Source organism: Hypomesus nipponensis, chromosome 11 (assembly GCF_054491055.1).
Source record: "Hypomesus nipponensis isolate SF chromosome 11, ASM5449105v1, whole genome shotgun sequence".
Taxonomy (NCBI): domain Eukaryota; kingdom Metazoa; phylum Chordata; class Actinopteri; order Osmeriformes; family Osmeridae; genus Hypomesus; species Hypomesus nipponensis.
The window spans coordinates 5,257,313-5,278,429 of NC_140371.1; the positions used below are offsets into that span (position 1 = coordinate 5,257,313).

General features: G+C 43.9%; 3 protein-coding genes across 3 annotated transcripts; all 3 read right to left on the reverse strand.

The window, feature by feature from the left end:
• Positions 1–6,084: 6,084 nt before the first annotated feature.
• On the reverse strand, positions 6,085–7,352 carry LOC146267856 (histone H2B). The gene has a single exon (XM_084709170.1). The coding sequence runs from the start codon at positions 7,173–7,175 to the stop codon at positions 6,801–6,803; it is 375 nt and encodes a 124-aa protein (XP_084565296.1). The 5' UTR covers positions 7,176–7,352; the 3' UTR covers positions 6,085–6,800.
• Positions 7,353–7,592: 240 nt separating this feature from the next.
• Positions 7,593–8,444, reverse strand: LOC146267857 (histone H4). The gene has a single exon (XM_084709171.1). The coding sequence runs from the start codon at positions 8,399–8,401 to the stop codon at positions 8,090–8,092; it is 312 nt and encodes a 103-aa protein (XP_084565297.1). The 5' UTR covers positions 8,402–8,444; the 3' UTR covers positions 7,593–8,089.
• A 5,362-nt stretch (positions 8,445–13,806) lies between these two features.
• LOC146267858 (porphobilinogen deaminase-like) lies at positions 13,807–19,052 on the reverse strand. The gene is made up of 15 exons (XM_084709662.1): positions 18,926–19,052; positions 18,540–18,617; positions 17,775–17,825; positions 17,185–17,257; positions 16,771–16,820; positions 16,608–16,663; positions 16,229–16,306; positions 15,931–16,008; positions 15,687–15,762; positions 15,471–15,584; positions 15,336–15,374; positions 14,845–14,964; positions 14,609–14,662; positions 14,421–14,507; positions 13,807–14,330 (listed from the first exon to the last, which is right to left on the reverse strand). The coding sequence occupies exons 2-15, from the start codon at positions 18,588–18,590 to the stop codon at positions 14,163–14,165; spliced, it is 1,095 nt and encodes a 364-aa protein (XP_084565788.1). The 5' UTR covers positions 18,591–18,617; positions 18,926–19,052; the 3' UTR covers positions 13,807–14,162.
• Positions 19,053–21,117: the final 2,065 nt, after the last annotated feature.

Genomic DNA, 21,117 nt, shown 5'->3' on the forward strand with positions numbered 1-21,117 from the left:
GTTTGGCTCGCTGTTGAATCTATGTTGACGCTAGGAAGCACAACACGTAGAGAGAACAGTACAGTGAAAAGTCAATACCATCATAAAGATTTATGCTAACCATGGAGACCCAAGCAGCAGAAAATGCACCATCAGTGTCCGGATCCAGGGACTCGTCTGCCTCAAAGTGCTCAGTAACCGGCGCAGCAGCGAGAGCCAGAGGCACAGCTGAAGCCGCGCGCGCCAGAGCAGCGTTCTCACAGCAGGAGCTAGAATTAAAGATACAGAGAGCTAGATTGGACCTGGAAAAGGCTACACTGGAAGCGAACCTGCAAGCACTGGAACTTGAAAAGACAGCGGCTGCTGCCAATGCAGAGGCTGAGGTGTTAGAGGCGGCAGCTGAGATGGAGTATGATAACATGCTCAGCCCCAAGAGCGCCTTAACACTACTGGAGGTACAGCAGCGGACGGAGGCGTATGTGGCACAGCATGCACAGGCCAGCCTCAACCCCAACGCTCCCCTTCCAGACAGATCTCCTCTCAGTCTCAAAGAGTCACCACCATCAAGACACACCTCTGAGTCAGAGCACCAGCCCCATTTACCTCGATGCCCCACCTCATACTCTGACTCTTCATCCAGAGTCTATCAGCAGCAAGACAAGCGTGTAGTCTTCCAAGACCATTCAGCTAGGAATGCCACAAAGAGCCCTTCTCCTGTCAATCGGGCTCCTGACATGATGGACTTTGCTAAGTATCTGGCCCGCAGGGAGTTAGTTACTACAGGGCTAAATACATTTGACGATAAGCTTGAAAGTTTTAGAGCATGGCAGTCCTCCTTTTTTAATGCTAATCAGGGCCTAGAATTAACAGCCAGTGAAGAGCTAGACTTGCTCATTAAATGGCTGGGAAAGGAGTCTTCAGACCATGTTAAAAGAATCCGAGCGGTGTATATCTCTAATCCCCAAGCTGCACTGCAGTTGTCTTGGACAAGACTTCAAGAGTGCTATGCCACCCCGGAAGTGATAGAGAGTGCACTATTCAAGCGGCTGGACTGTTTCCCTCGCCTCAGTTCAAGAGAAAACTCCAAGCTGAGAGAGTTTAGTGACCTGCTCCTGGAGCTGCTCTCAGCCCAAACAGATGGGTACTTACCTGGCCTCAGTTACCTCAACACGCCACAGGGAATCAACCCCATAGTCGAAAAGCTGCCACAGAACCTACAAGATAAATGGCTGTCTACTGGCTCAAGATATAAAGAACAGCACAAAGTCTGCTATCCCCCATTCTCCTTCTTCGTTGACTTTGTCCGCTGCGAGGCAAAGGCCAGGAATGACCCCAGCTTTATCCTAACCAACAACAGCTACAATCATCACCGCAATGAAAGGGCTACAGGGAGACAGGAGAGTGTGAGGACCGCCATATCTGTTCACAAAACCGACGTGGCAGCAACAGATAATGTACACCTGACTTACAGAGCCGAGAGAGAAGTAAAGGATCCAACTAAGAACTGTCCACTTCATGACAAGCCGCATCCTCTGGAAAGATGCAGAGGTTTTATAATGAAGCCGCTCACAGAACGTAAAAGGTTACTAAAACAATATAGAAGATGTTTTAGGTGCTGCTCTGCTGTTCACATGGCCAAGGAATGTCCAGTGAAGCTGAAATGCAACGAGTGTGGAAGTGAGGAACACTGCACAACCATGCATCCAGACACCACCCGGTCACCAGCAGCGTTTCCTGTGACGGGGCCATACACAGAACAGCAACACAGCTTCCGGTCAGAGGTGACTTCCAGGTGTACAGAGGTCTGCGGAGATGGTCTCCCGGCTCGATCCTGTGCAAAGATATGCCTGGTGCAGGTCTTCCCACGAGGCGAAAGACAACGTGCTGTGAAGATGTACGCCATCATTGATGACCAGAGCAACCGCTCGCTTGCCAGGTCTGAGTTTTTCCAGCTCTTCGGCATCCGCGGTAACCCTGCACCTTACCTGCTGAGGACCTGTGCTGGTACCACTGAAATGGCTGGGAGGAAAGCAGTCGGTTTCCAAATAGAAGCAGTCGACGGCCCAGTGTGTCTGGATTTGCCCCCACTTATTGAGTGCAATGAGATCATGAGCAACAGGTCAGAAATCCCCACAGCAGAGGTTGCTCTTTCCCACACTCACCTGAGGCCTGTTGCTCCTCATATCCCAGAACTTGACCCTGAAGCACAGATTCTCATTTTATTAGGGAGAGACCTTATCCGTGTTCATAAAGTGAGACAACAGATTAATGGCCCTAACAATGCACCTTTTGCCCAGCGCTTGGACTTGGGGTGGGTCATAGTTGGGGAAGTTTGCATTGACAATGCCCACAAGCCCACTGTTACTGTCTTCAAGACAAATGTCCTGCAGAACGGACGTCCATCGTACCTGACACCGTGTCAAAATCACATACACGTCAAAGACAAGGCAAGCTACGGCGGGGAGCAAAGACATGACCTTTCCAGCCACTCTCTCACCAACGTGCGCCCTGAGGACAAGCTTGGACTCGACGTGTTCATGAGAACAGCAAATGACAACAAACACGCTCTGTCTTTCGAAGATGAGACATTCTTGAATGTCATGCTCACAGAATTCAAAAGAGATGAACAAAACAGCTGGATTGCTCCCCTGCCATTCAGGTCACCCAGGCCACACCTCCCAAACAACCGTGCTCTGGCCCTCTCTCGTCTACACTCCTTGCGGCGCACACTGAACAAAAAACCTAAAATGAAAGAACAGTTTGTTAGTTTTATGGAAAAACTCTTTGCAAACAAACACGCAGAACAAGCAGCCCCCCTTCAGGAGAATGCAGAGTGTTGGTACTTACCCATTTTCGGGGTGTACCACCCCCAAAAGCCGGGTCAGATTAGAGTTGTGTTTGACTCGAGTGCACAAGAAGACGGCCTCTCTCTCAATAGTGTCCTGCTCACTGGCCCTGATTTGAACAACTCCCTCCTCGGAGTACTGATCAGATTCAGAAAAGAACTCATTGCACTGACAGCTGACATCCAACAAATGTTCTATGGCTTCTTTGTGAGAGAAGATCACAGAGACTACTTAAGATTTCTCTGGCACAAGGACAACGACCTGACGAAGGAGGTGGTGGAGTACCGCATGCGAGTGCATGTGTTCGGCAACAGCCCGTCACCCGCGGTGGCTATATATGGACTTCGGAAAGCGGCCCAGGAAGGCGAACAGAGGTATGGATCCGACTCACGCCACTTCGTGGAGAGACACTTTTATGTGGATGACGAGCTCGTCTCACTGCCGTCTGAGTCTGAGGCCATTGATCTACTCAGGCGCACTCAAGCATCGCTGGCAGAGTCAAACCTCAAACTGCATAAGATAGCCTCAAACAGTGTCACAGTAATGCAAGCCTTCCCACCTGAAGACCTGGCTGCAGGCCTGAAAGACTTGGGCCTGGAAGACGGAGCTTTGCCAATGCAAAGAAGCCTGGGGTTGTGCTGGGACATTGACTCTGACACCTTTACATTCAAGGTCGCCGTCAGCGGCAAACCGTTTACCCGCCGTGGAGTCCTATCCACAGTCAACAGTCTTTTTGACCCGCTGGGTTTCGCCGCACCTGTGACCATCAAGGGGCGTGCACTGCTGCGAGAACTCTCCACAGAGGTCCACGACTGGGACGCTAAACTTCCTGCAGACAAGCTGAACAAGTGGGAAACATGGAGAAAATCACTGCAAGATCTGAGCAGCCTCCATATCCCTCGCTCATACACACAGCAGTCCTTCTCTAACACCATACACACTGAACTGTGTCTTTTTTCAGATGCTTCTTGCTGGGCCATCGGCGCAGTGGCTTACCTGAGAGTCATCACAACAGATGGGCAGTGTAGAGTGGGCTTTGTGCTTGGAAAAGCAAAACTGGCTCCTCAACCAGAACCAACCATCCCTCGCCTTGAGCTGTGTGGCGCTGTGCTGGCAGTAGAAATGGCTGAACTGATCCTGGAGGAGCTCGACCACAAGCCAGATGCAGTGAAGTTTTTCTGTGACAGCAAGGTAGTTTTGGGATATATACACAACGAGTCTAAGCGGTTCTACGTGTATGTGCACAACCGCGTTCACCGCATCCGACAAACCACATCCCCTCAGCAGTGGCACTATGTACCTACGGAACAAAATCCAGCAGATCTGGCCACCAGGTCAGTGCCTGCATCACAACTCACCAACACCATGTGGTTTACAGGACCAGAGTTCCTATACAAGCCACACCAGCCTGAAAATCAGGACCCCTTTCAGTTAGTAGATCCTGAAACAGACACAGACTTGAGGCCTCAGCTGACAGCGCTCGCCACTCACCTAAGTGAAGTTAAACTCACCTCAGAGCGGTTCCAGCGCTTCTCCACTTGGGAGTCATTGCTGAGAGCTGTCTCTTGCTTAATCCACCAAGCCACATCATTCAGGTCAGACTGTCCGAATGTTTGTAAAGGATGGCACCTGTGCAAAAAAACACGCACTCCAGAGGAGCTAGATGCGGCAAAACGAGTCATACTCATGTCTGTCCAGAGGGATGCTTATCCAGAAGAGTATGCAGCACTACAAGAAAAAAGGACAATTTCCAAGTCAAGCACAATCCGGAACCTCGATCCTGTCGTGTGCGACGGCATGTTGAAAATAGGCGGTCGTCTGAAACATGCATCTGTTGAGCCTGAGGTGAGAAACCCCATCATTCTCCCAAAATGTCATGTGACAAAGTTAATGGTGAGCCACCACCACACAAAAGTGCAGCACCAAGGACGACACTTTACAGAGGGTGCTGTGAGAGCTGCTGGCCTGTGGGTCGTTGCAGGCAAGAGACTGATAGGCTCAGTCATCCACCACTGCGTCACCTGCTGCAAGTTAAGAGGGAAGTTCGAGGTCCAGAAGATGGCTGACCTCCCCCCGGAACGTCTGAGCTCATCTCCGCCATTCACAAACGTAGGGCTGGATGTGTTTGGCCCCTGGAACGTGGTCACCCGACGCACCAGAGGCGGTGCAGCTCACAGTAAGCGGTGGGCTATACTCTTCACATGCATGTGCACCAGGGCTGTGCACATAGAGCTCATTGAAAACATGGACTCACCCAGCTGCATCAATGCCTTGAGAAGGTTTTTTGCCCTGAGAGGGCCAGCAAAGCAGCTGAAATCAGATCGAGGTACGAACTTCATCGGGGCCAGTGCTGAACTGGGCATGAGACCGGACAACCCAGACCAGGTCAGGACTCTGAAACACCTTCACGAGAACGGCTGTGTGTGGGAGTTTAACCCGCCACATGCATCTCACATGGGAGGCGTATGGGAGCGCATGATCGGCATAGCCCGCAGGATACTCGACTCCATGCTCCTGCAAAGAAAGCTAAAGGACCTGACTCATGAAGTGCTGTGTACCTTGATGGCAGAGGTGTGTGCCATAATGAACGCAAGGCCATTAGTTCCAGTCTCCTCTGACCCCTCGTCACCAGTGCTGCTGACTCCTGCTATGCTGTTGACTCAAAAACCAGGGGTGTCTGCTCCAGCCGGCACTTTCACCGAAAAGGACTTATTCAAGTGTCAGTGGAGACAGGTGCAGGCCCTGGCAAATGAGTTCTGGAAGCGATGGAGGAATGAATACCTCCACACTCTTCAGCCAAGGCGCAAATGGCACACAACAACACGAAATCTGCAGCCCGGGGACATTGTGTTGCTGAAAGAGAGTCAGTCCCCCCGCAATGAGTGGCCTATGGGTCTGGTCACTGCCGTCTTTCCAAGCAGTGACAAAAGGGTTAGAAAGGTTGAAATAAAGACTGCATCACAAGATAAAGTAAAGACATTCTTCAGGCCCATTACTGAGGTCATCCTGCTTCTGCCTAAGGAAGGTCAAAGGTCAAGCGAGGACTGTTGAATCTTTAGTGGCATTAAATGCCAGACGGGGAGTGTTCTGCCCATAATATGTTTTTATTCTGTCCATAATGTGTTTTATGTATTGGGTTAATCTAACTTGAAACGTTTGTATGTTCACGTGATGTAATGTGTTTGATATGAAAGCAAGTTTGGAATGTTTGTATGTTTGGAATGTAAACAAACCAGGCATCGTTCACATAGCAACCATCAACTGTCACAGAGCAAAATAACAATTTTATGTATTTTCAATCCGTTGTGTGAATCTTAAAGAAAGCAATGACTGTAAGTTTTAAACGATCGTAATATGTACATTAAGTTAAATACAATGAGTTATATTGTAACCTTGATGATGATTTGGATGTTGTAGTCAAACTCAATCGCTACAATTGCTAAATACTACTGTCGCATATGTTACGTTATGTTTTCTAGCTTAGAGCTAGTAATATCAGTTATGTATGTATTTTATAACTAAGCATTATTCTACTTTCTCTTTTTATTTTGTAGTTTCACTCCATTTCAATGTTGTCAATGACTAATAGTCAATAAAGGAGCAAGAGGCTCATTTTCCTGGCTCTTGAAAAAGGAGTTTGGCTCGCTGTTGAATCTACGTTGACGCTAGGAAGCACAACACGTAGAGAGAACAGTACAGTCACTGATCATAAGAAAACGAGATTGTCCCAAACATTGCAAGTAGCCAAAGCATGAAGCATACATTGTGAAAAAGCTAAACAGGTGCCAAAAGGGAAGACCCATAGTCTACCCCAGAGTAGACTACAGCAACTTGTCCTGGTTCACATTGATATCTGTGCTTCTTGATAAAATACACCAATACATTCGAACAAGTGCGATGGACTTTCCTCAATTGCAAGACACAAGTGGGTGGCTCTTAAACGAGCCTTTGTGATGAATTTGAGGTGACGCCCATTTACTTGGAACTGGTGTACTTGGTCACTGCCTTGGTGCCCTCGGACACGGCGTGCTTGGCCAGCTCACCGGGGAGCAGAAGGCGGACAGCAGTCTGGATCTCCCTGGAGGTGATGGTTGATCGCTTGTTATAATGAGCCAGGCGAGACGATTCCCCGGCAATACGCTCGAAAATGTCGTTGACAAAGGAATTCATGATTCCCATGGCCTTGGAGGAGATACCGGTGTCGGGGTGGACCTGCTTCAGTACCTTGTACACGTAGATGGCATAGCTCTCCTTCCTTGACTTTCTGCGCTTCTTGCCGCCCTTCGCGGCAGTCTTGGAAACGGCTTTCTTGGAGCCCTTCTTGGGCGCGGACTTTGCAGGCTCAGGCATTGTCAGTGTCGTTGCTCCTCAGAAACGAATGATGACTAGAGTGGCAGGTTACCCCGTATATATAGTGGGAGACATGCAAATGTGAAGGCACGCCTCCTGCTTGTAGCTGCATACAGTTGGGAAACGACTTTTGAAAGCTATTCTGAAATCTACTGCGTATGTCTGGGATTTACCAACCCCCTTACCCTTTCAGTAATCATAAACTGACAGTCATGATTACTTAAAGGAAATATTTGAAAACATTTTTACACTTCAATGTACCTTTTACACTACAAAGAATCAAGCTCGGAAATTAAGCCAAACTCCCTGGGCAGTTTACCGCCTAGTTTAACCAGAAACACGTGGTTATTGACGTCAGAAGTTTCGTTTTGGTGCAGTCCCACGCGAGCCCCGCATGCATCCAGGGCTGAGTCAGTGTTGTCTTCAACAGTTTTAATAAAGCATTAACTGAGCAGATGCTAATATCTAAATTCACGCACAGTACAGACTGATACATCTCGGTCAAACGCTCTCGCCCTGTTCGGCTAACAGGACTCATTTATAGATGCCACAGCACAAGTAGCCTATAAAACAGCTGAAGCCTGAATAATGAACCCCTTTACAATACCATTGGCTCAAATGATTCGGATAAGCCATGATCACCGACAGACATTGAACGAAACTTTCACAGTAATTGACAGTATATTTGATTTGTTCAAATGCGCCACAATAATGGGGACGAAACTGGACTCATCAACCCAGTAGTGTTCATTGTGTTCTGTTAACCCAAGATATACAATTCATTTCAAAGGGCTCCACTCAATTTTGACAGCCTACACCAGTAATATGGAAAGAAAGTCTCTGATGCGTATCATGTGGGTGGCTCTTAAAAGAGCCTTTGTGTTAAATTTCGGTCGATTTGTCTTCAGGATAACTTAACCGCCAAAGCCGTACAGAGTACGTCCCTGGCGCTTCAGAGCGTAGACCACGTCCATGGCGGTCACGGTCTTCCTTTTAGCATGCTCGGTGTAGGTCACGGCATCACGGATGACGTTCTCCAGGAACACCTTAAGTACACCGCGTGTCTCTTCGTAGATCAAGCCTGAAATACGCTTCACGCCACCGCGGCGAGCCAGGCGGCGGATGGCGGGCTTGGTAATGCCCTGGATGTTATCACGGAGAACCTTGCGATGACGCTTGGCGCCTCCTTTGCCGAGTCCTTTACCTCCTTTGCCTCTTCCTGACATGATGATACCGCTACGTAGTTTTCAATGTTGGTAATAGTCTTGCTTGAACAGCGCCGGGAAGCTTATGTTGAGTAAGCGGACGTGAAGGAGGCCAGTTCTTTACTTGGAGGGCGTTGCAATGGGAGGGAACCTAAGTCAAAGAGGGATAAGATAGGCTACAAGTCCACATTTATATTTTAAGTTGTATTCATTTATCAGAGATATGTAGACGTCCTTGTACATATTATTATTTATTTGACATCTGATAAGCACCTGGCTTGAGACACTTCAGACCAGATAGCTAAAACAGGCTTATAATCGTAATTTGAACGATTTCTGGCGATGGAGGACGTCGATTTTTATGAAACGCTTTAAAACTTTTCTACAACTCTTAATTCATTGTTGATGATAGTCACTTTCCCGTTCTCCCTCTGCTCCAGCTCTTCTCTCTCAGCTTCAGGCACCTCCACCAGCCGGCCGTCTTCTCTCTCCATCTTCCATGAAAACGTCACCAAGTCTGGGAACAGGTCACTGGCCTGACACAGCACGCTGATCCTCCCATTGCTTTGATGCGTAAATGCTGGGTAGATGGTCATGTCAAGTGCCTGCCCATTAATAGGACACACCTTGACCACTCCACCCACTACAGGATTTATAAATCTCTAGCACACAACTCCAACACGGATGACCAACTCACATATGATTTTATTACAAAGTTAGATCTAAAACAATAAAAATCACTTTCCAAATGACAACCACCCAACACAAGGTATAGAGTCTTTCCTTAATCAACAACGATACCAGCAACAACGATTTCCCCAAAGCGTCCAATCCACGGAGTGGCACGCAGTCCCGAGCAGCAACGCCGGCCAAAGCTACGTCCACAGGCGATGACAGCTGGCAGTCGAGAACGTTGGGCGTGGTGTCCGTCTTTCGCAGTCTCGGGAGGTGTTACGGAGAGCGTGGTAGAAGGCCCAACTTCCCTGTGGCCCTTTTCCAGCAGCGTTTAGAAGACAGGTTTTCTCGTGCCGATCCCCAGGGAAAGAATGACATACATCAGTCAGCATGCCTGGCGAACCCCCCTCACAAACAACCATTGCAGTATTATATCAGAACACAGCCAATCCAACACTCCCTATCTAAATTGGCCACAGGTGTATCCAATAAACAATTATCTAGGGTTCGTCCTGGCCTGTGACAGTCACTTTCGGTATTTTGACTTCATTGTCTTATATATATATATATATATATTTTTAATCAATCGTGTGGGCGTAAACAATTTAATTACATGGAAATACTTGATGACATTTCATTTAAAGGACAACGTCATTTCTTGTTTATACTACAATACGTAGCCGCCTATACACTCTCGAAAAGTCTAGACAATTTACAATGACATCCAGCTAAATCTTGAATTAACTTTCAGCTATGGTATTCCAAATATTTATCGTGACGCCAGTCACTTAAGTTATGATAATGTCATAGTGAATACATACATGTAATTGTTGTTTAATCGTGTATACTACAACCATAATTCACTCAATGGCTTTATAGCTGTGATTGAAACTATTTTAGTACAAAACAACTTGCATTAAAACCGAAATGAGATCTTACTTATCCCAATGAGTCTTGTACCTGAGCCAAATACCATCACCTTCTTCTCCACAGTGACATGATGTCAACAAGTTTGTATGGCAAAGCTTGGTTGTACCTGCTTTTTACCGGCCAGTTTTTACTTGGAGGGCGTTGCAATGGGAGGGAACTTATGATAATGTCATAGTGAATACATACATTTCTAAAACTGGTTGTTCCCATCCTTGATTGTGATTGGCTATATCGCATTCCATGCCGTTGTAAAAATCCAGCATAACCTCACAGGTTGTCCTCATAACATTCTTTAACATTCCATATGACTGCGCATCGAATATTTCAAATTGAAAAACACGGCAAAGGTGTCCATCTGGCTGTTGCGTGGCAATGATGTATGTAGGAACTATACTTTGTAGTAGCGGAAGAATTACGGTTTATTATTAAACTGTTTTGTTTCTAATTGTTTTTATTGATGAAACCATATCAAATATTTGTAGTAACAGTTTTAGAAAAGCAATAAGCCCTGCGAGTCCGTGGTTTACGCTGATTTTAGAACAGGTAAGGGGAGTTGTTACCTGTTCTAAAATCAGCGTAAACCACGGACTCGCGGGGCTTATTGCTTAAGTAACTGTTGTTTAATCGTGTATACTACAACCATAATTCACTCAATGGCTTTAAAGCTGTGATTGAAACTATTTTAGTACAAAACAACTTGCATTAAAACCGAAATGAGATCTTACTTATCCCAATGAGTCTTGTACCTGGGCCAAATACCATCAGCTTCTTCTCCACAGTCACATGATGTCAAAAAGTCTGTATGGCAAAGCTTGGTTGTACCTGCTTAAGTGGACAACAGGGTCCAAGGATGAAGGGCTGAATGGACCAATCAAGGTCTGCCTGAAATGAGCACAATAGACAGTAATGCTAAAGCTACAAATTAGGCTGATTCACAGTCAGGAGGCAGGCAGATCCAAGGTATGGATCCTGTGCCTGTACAAGGAGCCAGTAGGAAATACAATCCTATACCCATTTTGGTTTTTCCCAGTTCCTATGAAGCCCTGATGCTATTACATTAATTACATTACATGTATTCCTTTAGCAGACACTTTTATCCAAAGCAAATTACAAGAAGAGCTTTACAAAACGTGCATAGGTCAATGATCATAAACAACGAGATAGCCCCCAAAACATTTCGGGTGGCCAAAACACGAAGCATACATTGTGAAAAGCAAATAAGTACCAATGGGTAGAACCAGAAGAGCATGTAGTTAAACAAATTACAATTAAACAACATGATCCCCGAAAGGGCTAGTGTCCCTGGAGGAAAGTAAGCAATAATAATAATACTATTCCTAGCAAATAAGTAATAAAACAATAATACAATTCCTAGCAAGTTCAAGTGAATCAGTTACAACTAACCAACAAAGGCAGCAGTCCCTCAATAAGTGTCATTGTGTTCCTGGAGGAAATAAACTAACATCTGATCCAAAAGTCTTTCTTAAATACCGCTGTACTCCCGGAACAAGTGTGTCTTTAGCCTTTTCTTGAAGGTGGAGATCTCTGATGGAGGTGGGGAGAGATTCCACCATTGGGGGGCCAGACATAGCCTGGTCCTAATCAGACCCTCGTACATTTCATTTGTACAGAGGGTCTGGGATCGCCCCATTGACAAGCGTTAACTTCCTTGAAGGCGGGTCCTCTCTTGAAGTTTAAAACTATTGGATCTGTCCAGAGCCACTCTGATCTGCCATAACCAATCGCAAGCGTTCGCCTTAGCCAACTCCTTCACCACTACTGTAACGGAGCTACACATATTCTCACATATGAGAAACTTCTCACATGTGTTGAAATCAGTATTTCACCACCCCTGTCTGTAATAACAGTGAACAAGGTAAATGACAAAGTGAGAATAGATAACCAATTCTGTATGAACTTGACCTTCACATTAGTCAAAACTCACGCAGAACTCCGCTATCAGGGCCATACTCAATCCAGGTGAATTTCAGTAGGCCTGTATGTTTATTGTCTGCACCTTCCACAGTCAATTCTTTGGTTTTGTAACATACATGGCGAATAAACCGCATTCTGATTCTGATTTCTAAGATCAATTGGGACACTTAAGATTTGAACAAGTTTTCCGGAGTGTACTACTGCACTCATGCCAGTGGGAAATCCAAAAACACGTTGTGGCTATTTCAATAACACTTTGAAATCAATATGATCTGGGAATATGGAATGAAAGATTTAAATTTGATTAGAAACGTTCACAACGGAGAATTCTTGAACCAAATATATACTGTTCATGATATTCAGTGATTTGTTACATGTTTGTATTCTGGCCAAACTTATGATGCATAAAGGCTGTCCCAAGTGCTCCTGGATCAAAACTCAATCAGTAGTGGTACATTCTAGAAATCCATTCATTTATATTCACACATCATGGGAACACCTGGTTATACAAATGTATGCTTTAATGAAATTGAGTTGAATTTGCCCATATGCAGAGTAAACATTGGTGACTGCTTGCACAGTGCTTTAAAGTAATAAACAATAAACAATGCACCATCCAAGTTAAACACTGCCCCAGTCATAGAGAGCTGAAATGAGGGGAAACCATTAGGCCAAAGACACATCTCCAATCCCATTTTAATAAACGGGTCTGTCAGACTGGTAAGACGCCAGTCAAGTTCCTTACCATTAAATCCTTAACTTCCGTGTGAACAGCAACTGGTACGCTGCAACCTCCCTCCTGAGGGCACAAAATAGACGGATCAAGAATGATCCCTGGCAGGCAGGACTGAGACAACCATGTAGCCATATGTCAATGTGGCAATCTCCCACCGACTATTCACAAACGCTAGTCTTCCCTCCACGTTGGTCATGTCAATAAGGATCTTTTTATAGGCTGTGAGATATCCTTTGCTCATGTTGACAACTGCAGTTCAGTCAAGACACGTATTAGATTTCAGCATTAATTGATAACCACATACATGGAATTAAGTTTGACTTTGACAGAGTGGATGTATCTAGGGGAAGTACAACATGTGACCCTGACTGTCACTTATTCTGAAGGGTAGGCCTGAGATTAAATTGGGTAGGCCTGTGCCTACCCAGGCCTACCGGTGGCTACGCCCCTGGTGTATGTGTGTGCACATACTTGGTGAGATGTTGGTAATAAAGTGTGAAAAAGTCCAAGCATATATATTGCTATACAGCTGGGTGGACAGAGAGATGTGGGTGAGGGTGGGTGGGGGTTTGGGCGGGTGGGTGGGTGGGTGGGTGGGTGGGTGGGTGGGTGGAGGATGTCAGTGAAAGACAGGGTGGGATGGGTGTGTGTGTGTGCGATCATAGTATTTGCTACATGCTAAAATTGAATTCAAGTCAATGCCATTCAGTGGCATGAAACATGATTTAAATGATTTTACACAATATTAATACACTATTGTTGTAGGTTTTTATTCTTAGTATTTATGTGTTGTTGACCTTTTAGTTATTTATGTTGATTCGTCAACTTTTGCTATTTATTTCCCTGCTTAAACCACCCAGAATTACTACCTGGTCAAATTTGACCCAAAACACCACAGATGTAACTTTTTTTATTCATAAGTATTTAAAAAAAAGAAAACTGATCAAATTGTGTATGATTGTATTCAGTACACCACCGTGGAGGCTTTAATGAAGCCTTGTTTCGATCAGAAAAAAAGTGTGTTTTTCATGCATTTAAACTTCAAAATTGATACAATTTGACCCGGAAACAATAGGAAGGGTAAGCACAATGGGCCCCTCAGCTGGGAAATCCGACAACATGTTCTGGCTATTTCAATAACGCTTCAAAATGAATATGGAATGAAAGATTTTAATTGTATTAAAACAAACGTTTACAACGGAGAATCATTACATCAAATATACCGTTTGTGATATTCACTAAATTTGTTACATTTTGGTATTCTGGCTAAATTTAGGACGCATAAAGGCTGTCCCAAGTGATGCGGGATCAAAACGGATGACATTGCTCAGTAATGGTAAAAAGTAGGCATCCATTCATTTAAATTCCCACATCCCCATGAGTTACACAAATATGGTCATGCAAATTTATGCTTTGATCAAATCAGCCCTAAAATGTAATCTGCCCATATGCAGAGTAAACATTGGTGACTGCTTGCACAGTGCTTTGAAGTCATAAACAATTGCTTCAAGGGGCAACATTGAGCAGCCGATTAGTAGTCGGGATGTTCATGGCTCCTTTACTGAGCAGGCGAGTAGCCAGGTCTACTCCCAGCTTCTCTGCTGCATCCTGGGAAGACTGTGGCATGTTTCGGGCTGTTATCCCAACATGCTGGGTGTCCGCTGGCTTTTTAATCTGAAATAGAGAGGTGTCATGTAAAGACCCATGTATCATACCACCACAGGAATACAGTGTTTTGGGCAGTCAGTTAGAGAGGCCTCTGACCTGGTTCCCAGGGTCCACACTGGTCTGCATATCCTCCTTCAAGCTTTCTGCGCCATCAAAGCTAAACACTGCCCCAGTCATAGAGAGCTGAAATGGGGGAAAACCATTAGGCCAAAGACACATCGTCTCCATTCCCATTTTGCTTAACGTGTCTGTCAGACTGGTAGCATGACAGTCAAGTTTCTTACCATTAAATCCTTTATTTCTGTGTGAACAGCAACTGGTACGCTGCAACTTTTCTCCTGAGGGCACAAAATAGACGGATCAAGAATGATCCATGGCAGGCAGGACTGAGGCGACCAGAATAGTTAACCTCTGTAGCAATTCTGTAAACGCCTGGATTTCACAGTCCTTTTCAACTGTTGCAGCTGCCAGCTGGGGGTCACCTGGCTATGGGTATACCCAAATAGAAATGTTAACTTGCCAGGTGTTTGAGGAAGGCACGCTCTGCAATGCAGCGGAGCACTGTATCTGGGTGGTGCAGGGTGGAAACCATCTTCAGGATGTCACTATCCTGCGCTCGCACCTTTACTGCCAGGGCCCCCTGGGTGACATACAACAACAGAGCTTCATCAGTGGATTATCATCATGAGGTTCAAATGGAGCAGGAAAATATGCATTGTTAGATTGTCAAATATTTTTTGGGATTAAAATAGGTTTCAGATTTCTATCTTTTCAGATTGATGTTCCACATGCACATGCATGGCTGCGTGCTTACACACAATCATGCCACATTCAGTAACGGTTGTAACTGTTGCCAAACCAGGTGTTTACTTTTGACGTGCCAGTAGTGGAACAACACTGATGTTTACATATGTAGATATGTATGTAGGTGATAAAAAAAATATTGCACTTAAGTCTTCCTAAAAACACACCCCAAACTTGAATTTGGTCATTTCAACAAGATGTACGCACCTGGCCAACAGCATACAAACAGTCATCAGGTCCCAGAATCTGAAGAGAAAGATAACGGTCACACCTTTCCTTTGTAGGGGCAGCAATATAACTTATGATGAGCATGTAATATGCACCCTGCTGGCTAGACTGTACCTGACTGACTCGTCCCTCCCGGCCCGTCCTCTTCAGGCCTGCTACTGCTTGGATGATGGCAGCGTAGTCTTCCTTCTCATCCAGATTCTTCAGATGAATGTCGAGTTCACCTTGCTATAAAAGTTGTGAAACAATATCAACATATGTATACATTTTGTGGCTTACAGTTTTTACACATTGAAAAACACAGTAGTTATGTGTTAGAAAAAAGCGTACAATTTGCTTAAACTTCAGGTGGGGAAACCTCTTCTTCAATTGGGCAGCCCGGCGCACAGAGCTTGTCCCAATCACACTGTCAAAAGAGACAACATAATCAAAGTGGTTTGGTCTCTACTCTTCTCTATGTCATACACTGAATATATAATGCCTTGAAAAACTTTGTGGCCAAGGAGGTGGTGTGCCCAAAACAGTATATTGCAGGACAGCCGTTCCTTTAATCTCCTCGCACTCGCATTCCTACCTCTCACTTGGCAAGGTCTCCAGAGTGAGTCCAGCATTCTTTGGATGAAGCACCACTGCATCAAGGGGGTTTTCACGTCTGGGGAAACACAGAACAACATGTCAAAGAGGGTTCTGACCACAGAATGACTTAACTTCACAACGCATGGTGTTTCATAAAACAACATGACCACTACAATTAGTATTTGGACAGTCATTCATAGGCGGAATGTTACACATTTCACCGGAACTACTGCTTAGTTTTGCAGCCTTGGCAGCAGTGTTTTAAACATTGTGGACGATGTAAGGTGTACACTCACTCAAGCACAGCTCCAATAGTAGACCCTGGCGGCAGAGTAGTTGGAAGATCTTTCATAGAGTGCACTACAAGGTCTACCCTGAAGGAGAGACAGCCCAAACATGATTAGATTACTGTGAAAAATGTCTGTGAACTAACCCTTGATTTGTACATTAGCCTCTGTGGCGTAACCATGTCATACACTTGTCAAAATCCGCCAAGAACAAATCCAAGACCATAATGTAATTCATTGTTTTGTCAATAGGGGTTATTTAACAGACTTGTAACAGGCCAAGATGTTCAAAGAAGGGAGTGAGATTTGCTCTTTCATGTCCTGTGAAGCACAGTGTCTTCTTGAGGATTAACATGTCAAATATAGTGATACTGTATATAGAACATACTCATTCTTCTCCAAAGCATCATCCAGTTCTTTAGTAAAAAGAACTTTCACTTCAATCTGAAACCACCAAAGCACAATAATTAGATCATCTTGTAATCAGTCAAGCCTGTCTACTGAAATATATCAAGTCAAGTCTCAAAATGCTTTTCTTAACTTCAGCTAACCTTTGATAAAGCAGGGTCCTGGATTATGTCACCAATTGTGGATAGGGCAACTGCAGAGAAAATAACCAAGTTAGCAACAAATAGTGCAAATGCAGCTGTGAGCTCATCAGTTCCATTCGCCAAGAAGAGGCACCGTGAACGTTTTTGAAATGAACACATTTAGATATGAAATGTCAAAATAATATGAATATAATAATATATATTTGTTTTTATTATAATCATTTTGGGGGGGGCTATTGAAACTTTAGGGGGGGCTCCAGCCCCCATGTTCCTATCTGTTCCTATTTCTTAGGGGATTGAAAGGCAGATGGAGAGAGGACAGAAACGCAGAGAGAGACAGAAAGCAGCCAAGAGAGAAGGATGGGAGTAAGTGTGTGATAGTGTTCTTGTGTATGCATCTAAACCTTTTCTCACCTATTTCCAGATGGACATCTGGATACAGAGTCTTGAGTTTTTCAGCCACATAGTTTGTCTGGATGCGGGCCAGCTGTAATATAAACATTTCAGACCCCAATTAGTTGTTGTCAGATTGTTGCTGCCTCATATCCTATGAGTGTATAGGGTTAGACCTTTTTCTAAATGTATCTTTATCTTTCCAACAGATACATATATACCTAAAATAAAATAAAATAAATGCCATTATTTCCCAAACCAATATTAGTGGTATTGTATTACAAAGATCCAAACTTGTATAAACAAATGGATGGTGTGCATTGTACTGTCTGAATGAATGAATGAATGAATGAATGAATGAATGCGAATCGATCAATGAATCAGCATGGAGTGAATGAGGTTATAATTAAAATAGGTCAGTAAGTAAATCAAGATAAGAAATGACATTTAGTCATTTCGCAGACGCTCTTATCCAGAGCGACGTACAGTATGTACCGGGGCATTCCCCCTGAGGCAAGTAGGGTGGCCGGGCATTGAACCAGCAACCTTTTGGTTAAAGGCCCGATACCTTACCTGCTCAGCCATCTGACCCCAATAAAATCTGGTATTACCTGGCTCTGCCTGGTCCCAATTCTGATGACTCGGCTCACTTCAATTCCATCCTGTTAAGAGAATAAAAGTAATTTTACTAATAAACTTCTCCAGTTTGTCCTTTTTTAAGCCACTGATTAACTCCACACTGAAGCAAACACTTTCAACTCACTCAAATCCACTTATAGGGTTTTTCCTCCATGATACAGAAACTGAATGATGGATCAATGTGCTGGGAAATAAGCAAATCTACAATGATAGCTCACTGGGGTGTATGTGGAGGTAACTACAGCAAGAGGAAGCCCCTACTCTGAGTCGCTCTTCTGTGTAAGTGTGTGTGTGTGTGTGTGTGTGTGTGTGTTTGTGTGTGTGTGTGTGTGTGTGTGTTTGTGTGTGTGTGTGTGTGTCAGCAAGAGAGAGAAGGGGGGCTGAGAAAGAGCAGTCTAATTCTTTTTTTTAATATTAAATCAAGAAATACATAAAATTGATATATGATTTTAAACATTAGGCTATATTTTCTAGTGCCATTAGATGTATCATTCATACTTTCACTGTTAATGCCCACTGGGAAGGTTAGAACCCCTTGCTGTAAAATTGTTGTTGTTGTTGAAAGACCACATTTATCCAATAGCATTGCAAGGCAAGACAATATTTTAAAAAAAATCTTACTTGCAAATGTGTCTTTCTTTGGAGAGCTAAAATCTTTTTATTGGAGAACTAAAGGTGATGATTGTCATTTTAAACTGGGTCTTGCAGGGTTAGTGCAGCCTATGGAGGTGACTCACCTTGTGTGTCTGTCCCCCCTTCTTCACCACGTTCCTGTTCACGCTGTCCATGTCGCTGTCCTTTTTTCTCGATTCAAACTGTTTGTTTGACAGTAGCCAGTTGGGGTTATTCAGCACATTTCTGATACTTGCATATTCAGTTTACAAAGAATTATTGGTGTTCAATATTTTATTTGACTCCTTTGAGAGAACCTCAACTGTGGTAAACCGGAAGATTTTACATAGGATTTGTTTGATGGACACACCCAGTAATCAAATTGGACCCACAAGCAATAAGTTCCTAAAACCCTTTAGAGTACAATGGGAAGTTAAAAATGCAGTCCCGCCCACAAAAAATAAGAAAATTACATCTCTGCAAAAAGTGCTGACCCTAATATTTGACATACCCTCTTGGTTGTTCACTTCAAGACGAACGGATGTCCGTTTGCGTTCAAGTTCCTCCCAAGACTGAGAATGATTTGACTCTGACCGTTGTACGATGGCCGCATCAATATATACGCTTCTTAATCCAGCCCACATTCCTCATCAGTGTATCCACTTAATCAAGTTAATGCAAGTCCTGTCGCTTTGGGCGACAGGCGCCGAAGGTGGCAAGAAGAGGGGGCCGCAGTTTGACTGATGTTGCGCAAAAAGAATGTACAGTACAAACGTGCGTTCGTATGAAATTGGTGTGACACTGCTAATGCGTGGGAGTTGTCAGCCCTGTAAATGTGAACATGAAATCTACTTTTGCGCAAAAAAAAATTCCAGAGAAACTTCTCATCTGTGTTGAAATCAGTATTCCACCAAACACCTGTTTAATAACAGTGAACAAGGTAAATGACAAAGTGAGGAGAATAGTGTTTTCCACAGTGGGAGAATGATAGCCTAACTATACTGCTAATCAATACTGTTATACCAATCACTACCTCAAGTATATACAATGTGTAATGCGTTATACTAAAACATGTATGCAATTGTGATCAATTGATTTATTAAAGAACAGATGGGATCATGCAGCAGGAAGTTTCTGTGTAAGTATGATTGTGCTGAAATGTATCTGTGTACTAAGATTTTGCTGAATTGTATCTGTGAATAAGATCATGCTAAAATGTAACTATGGTGTGTGAGCAAGAATGCAGAGGTCAAGCAAACTGACTTGGGAGGCAAGATAATGACGCTCAGGGACTGGTGTTACCCTCCTATTGCGTTCAAAAATTGTTTACACCTTTGGTGTTCGCGGGTCAGATTTGACCCGTTTTTGAATACATTGACAAGCACTGAGTTAAAGCAAAAAATATAATCCAATTAAATGTTTTATCTGCCAAGTAACACATTATCCATCCATATCCATAGTTACATATATATTACTTAGATTTTTAAGTACCTTAGATTATATTGAATTTAAATAGTGCACATTTTACAAAAAAGGCACCATTTATATATTTTATTTTGTTATGATATACATAACAGGAACATTATTATTTATAAGACCATGAGAAGAGGGTAACGATAATGTCATTCCAAAAACAGTGGCCTCATTGTTTGATTTGTACAACCCAGGAAGGTTCAGCAGGTAAGCATTGAAAGGGCATGTAGCAATGTGTCAATGGCTATGTGGCAATCTCCCTCCAACTACAAACAAGTCTTGTCTTCCCTCCATTTTGGTCATGTCAATAAGGATCTTTCTATAGGCTGTGTGGTATTGCTCATGTTGACAACTGCTGTTCAGTTGAGACACAAATTACATTTCAGCATTAATTGATGAGTATGCGGCCATATCGGACGTGGGCCAATAGGTGAGGTGCCATGCCTGAACACGGCTTCACTCATATGCTGCTTCAGAATGGGATGAGGGTAAGACATCAAAGACAGTCTTATCAAAATGATGTTACCACTCCCCAATTGAAAAAACCTTTGTCACGTATATGACAATGAAAGGGTTCCCAAAATAATAACAGCAAAAAAGTATGCAATATGACAGATGAAATTGTATTTTCATGTTTGTGTGTGCACATGCTGCGGTGAGATGTAATAAAGTGTGAGAAATTGTGTTTTAAAAAACTGTAATGCAAGTCCTTGCTTTGGGCGATATATAGGCGCCTAAGGCGGCAAGAAAAGGGATCGGCAATTTCCGGCGAAACCACCAAATGTGTTAGGACCGGCACCAACATATTGTGAAACTGTCAAGTATTCAGTAGGACACACGTGTGTTTGTATGAAATTCGTGTGGCCCTGTGAATGTAAACGTGTAATCCAGTTTTGCGCAGAAAGAATTTACAGATAAACTTCTTATTTGTGTTGAAATCAATATTTCACCACACCTGTTTGCAAAAACAGTGAACAAGGTAGATCACAAAGTGAGAATAGATAACAAATGATGTATGAACTTGATCTTCACATTCGTCAAAACTCACGCAGAACTCCGCTATCAGGGCCATACTCAATGCAGGTGAATTTCCGTAGGCCTGTATGTTTATTCTCTGCACCTTCCTTCCACAGTCAATTCTGTGTTTGTGTAACACATGGCGAATAACCTGCGTTCTGATTCTGATTTCTAAGATCAATTGGGACAATTAAGATTTGAACAAGTTTTCCG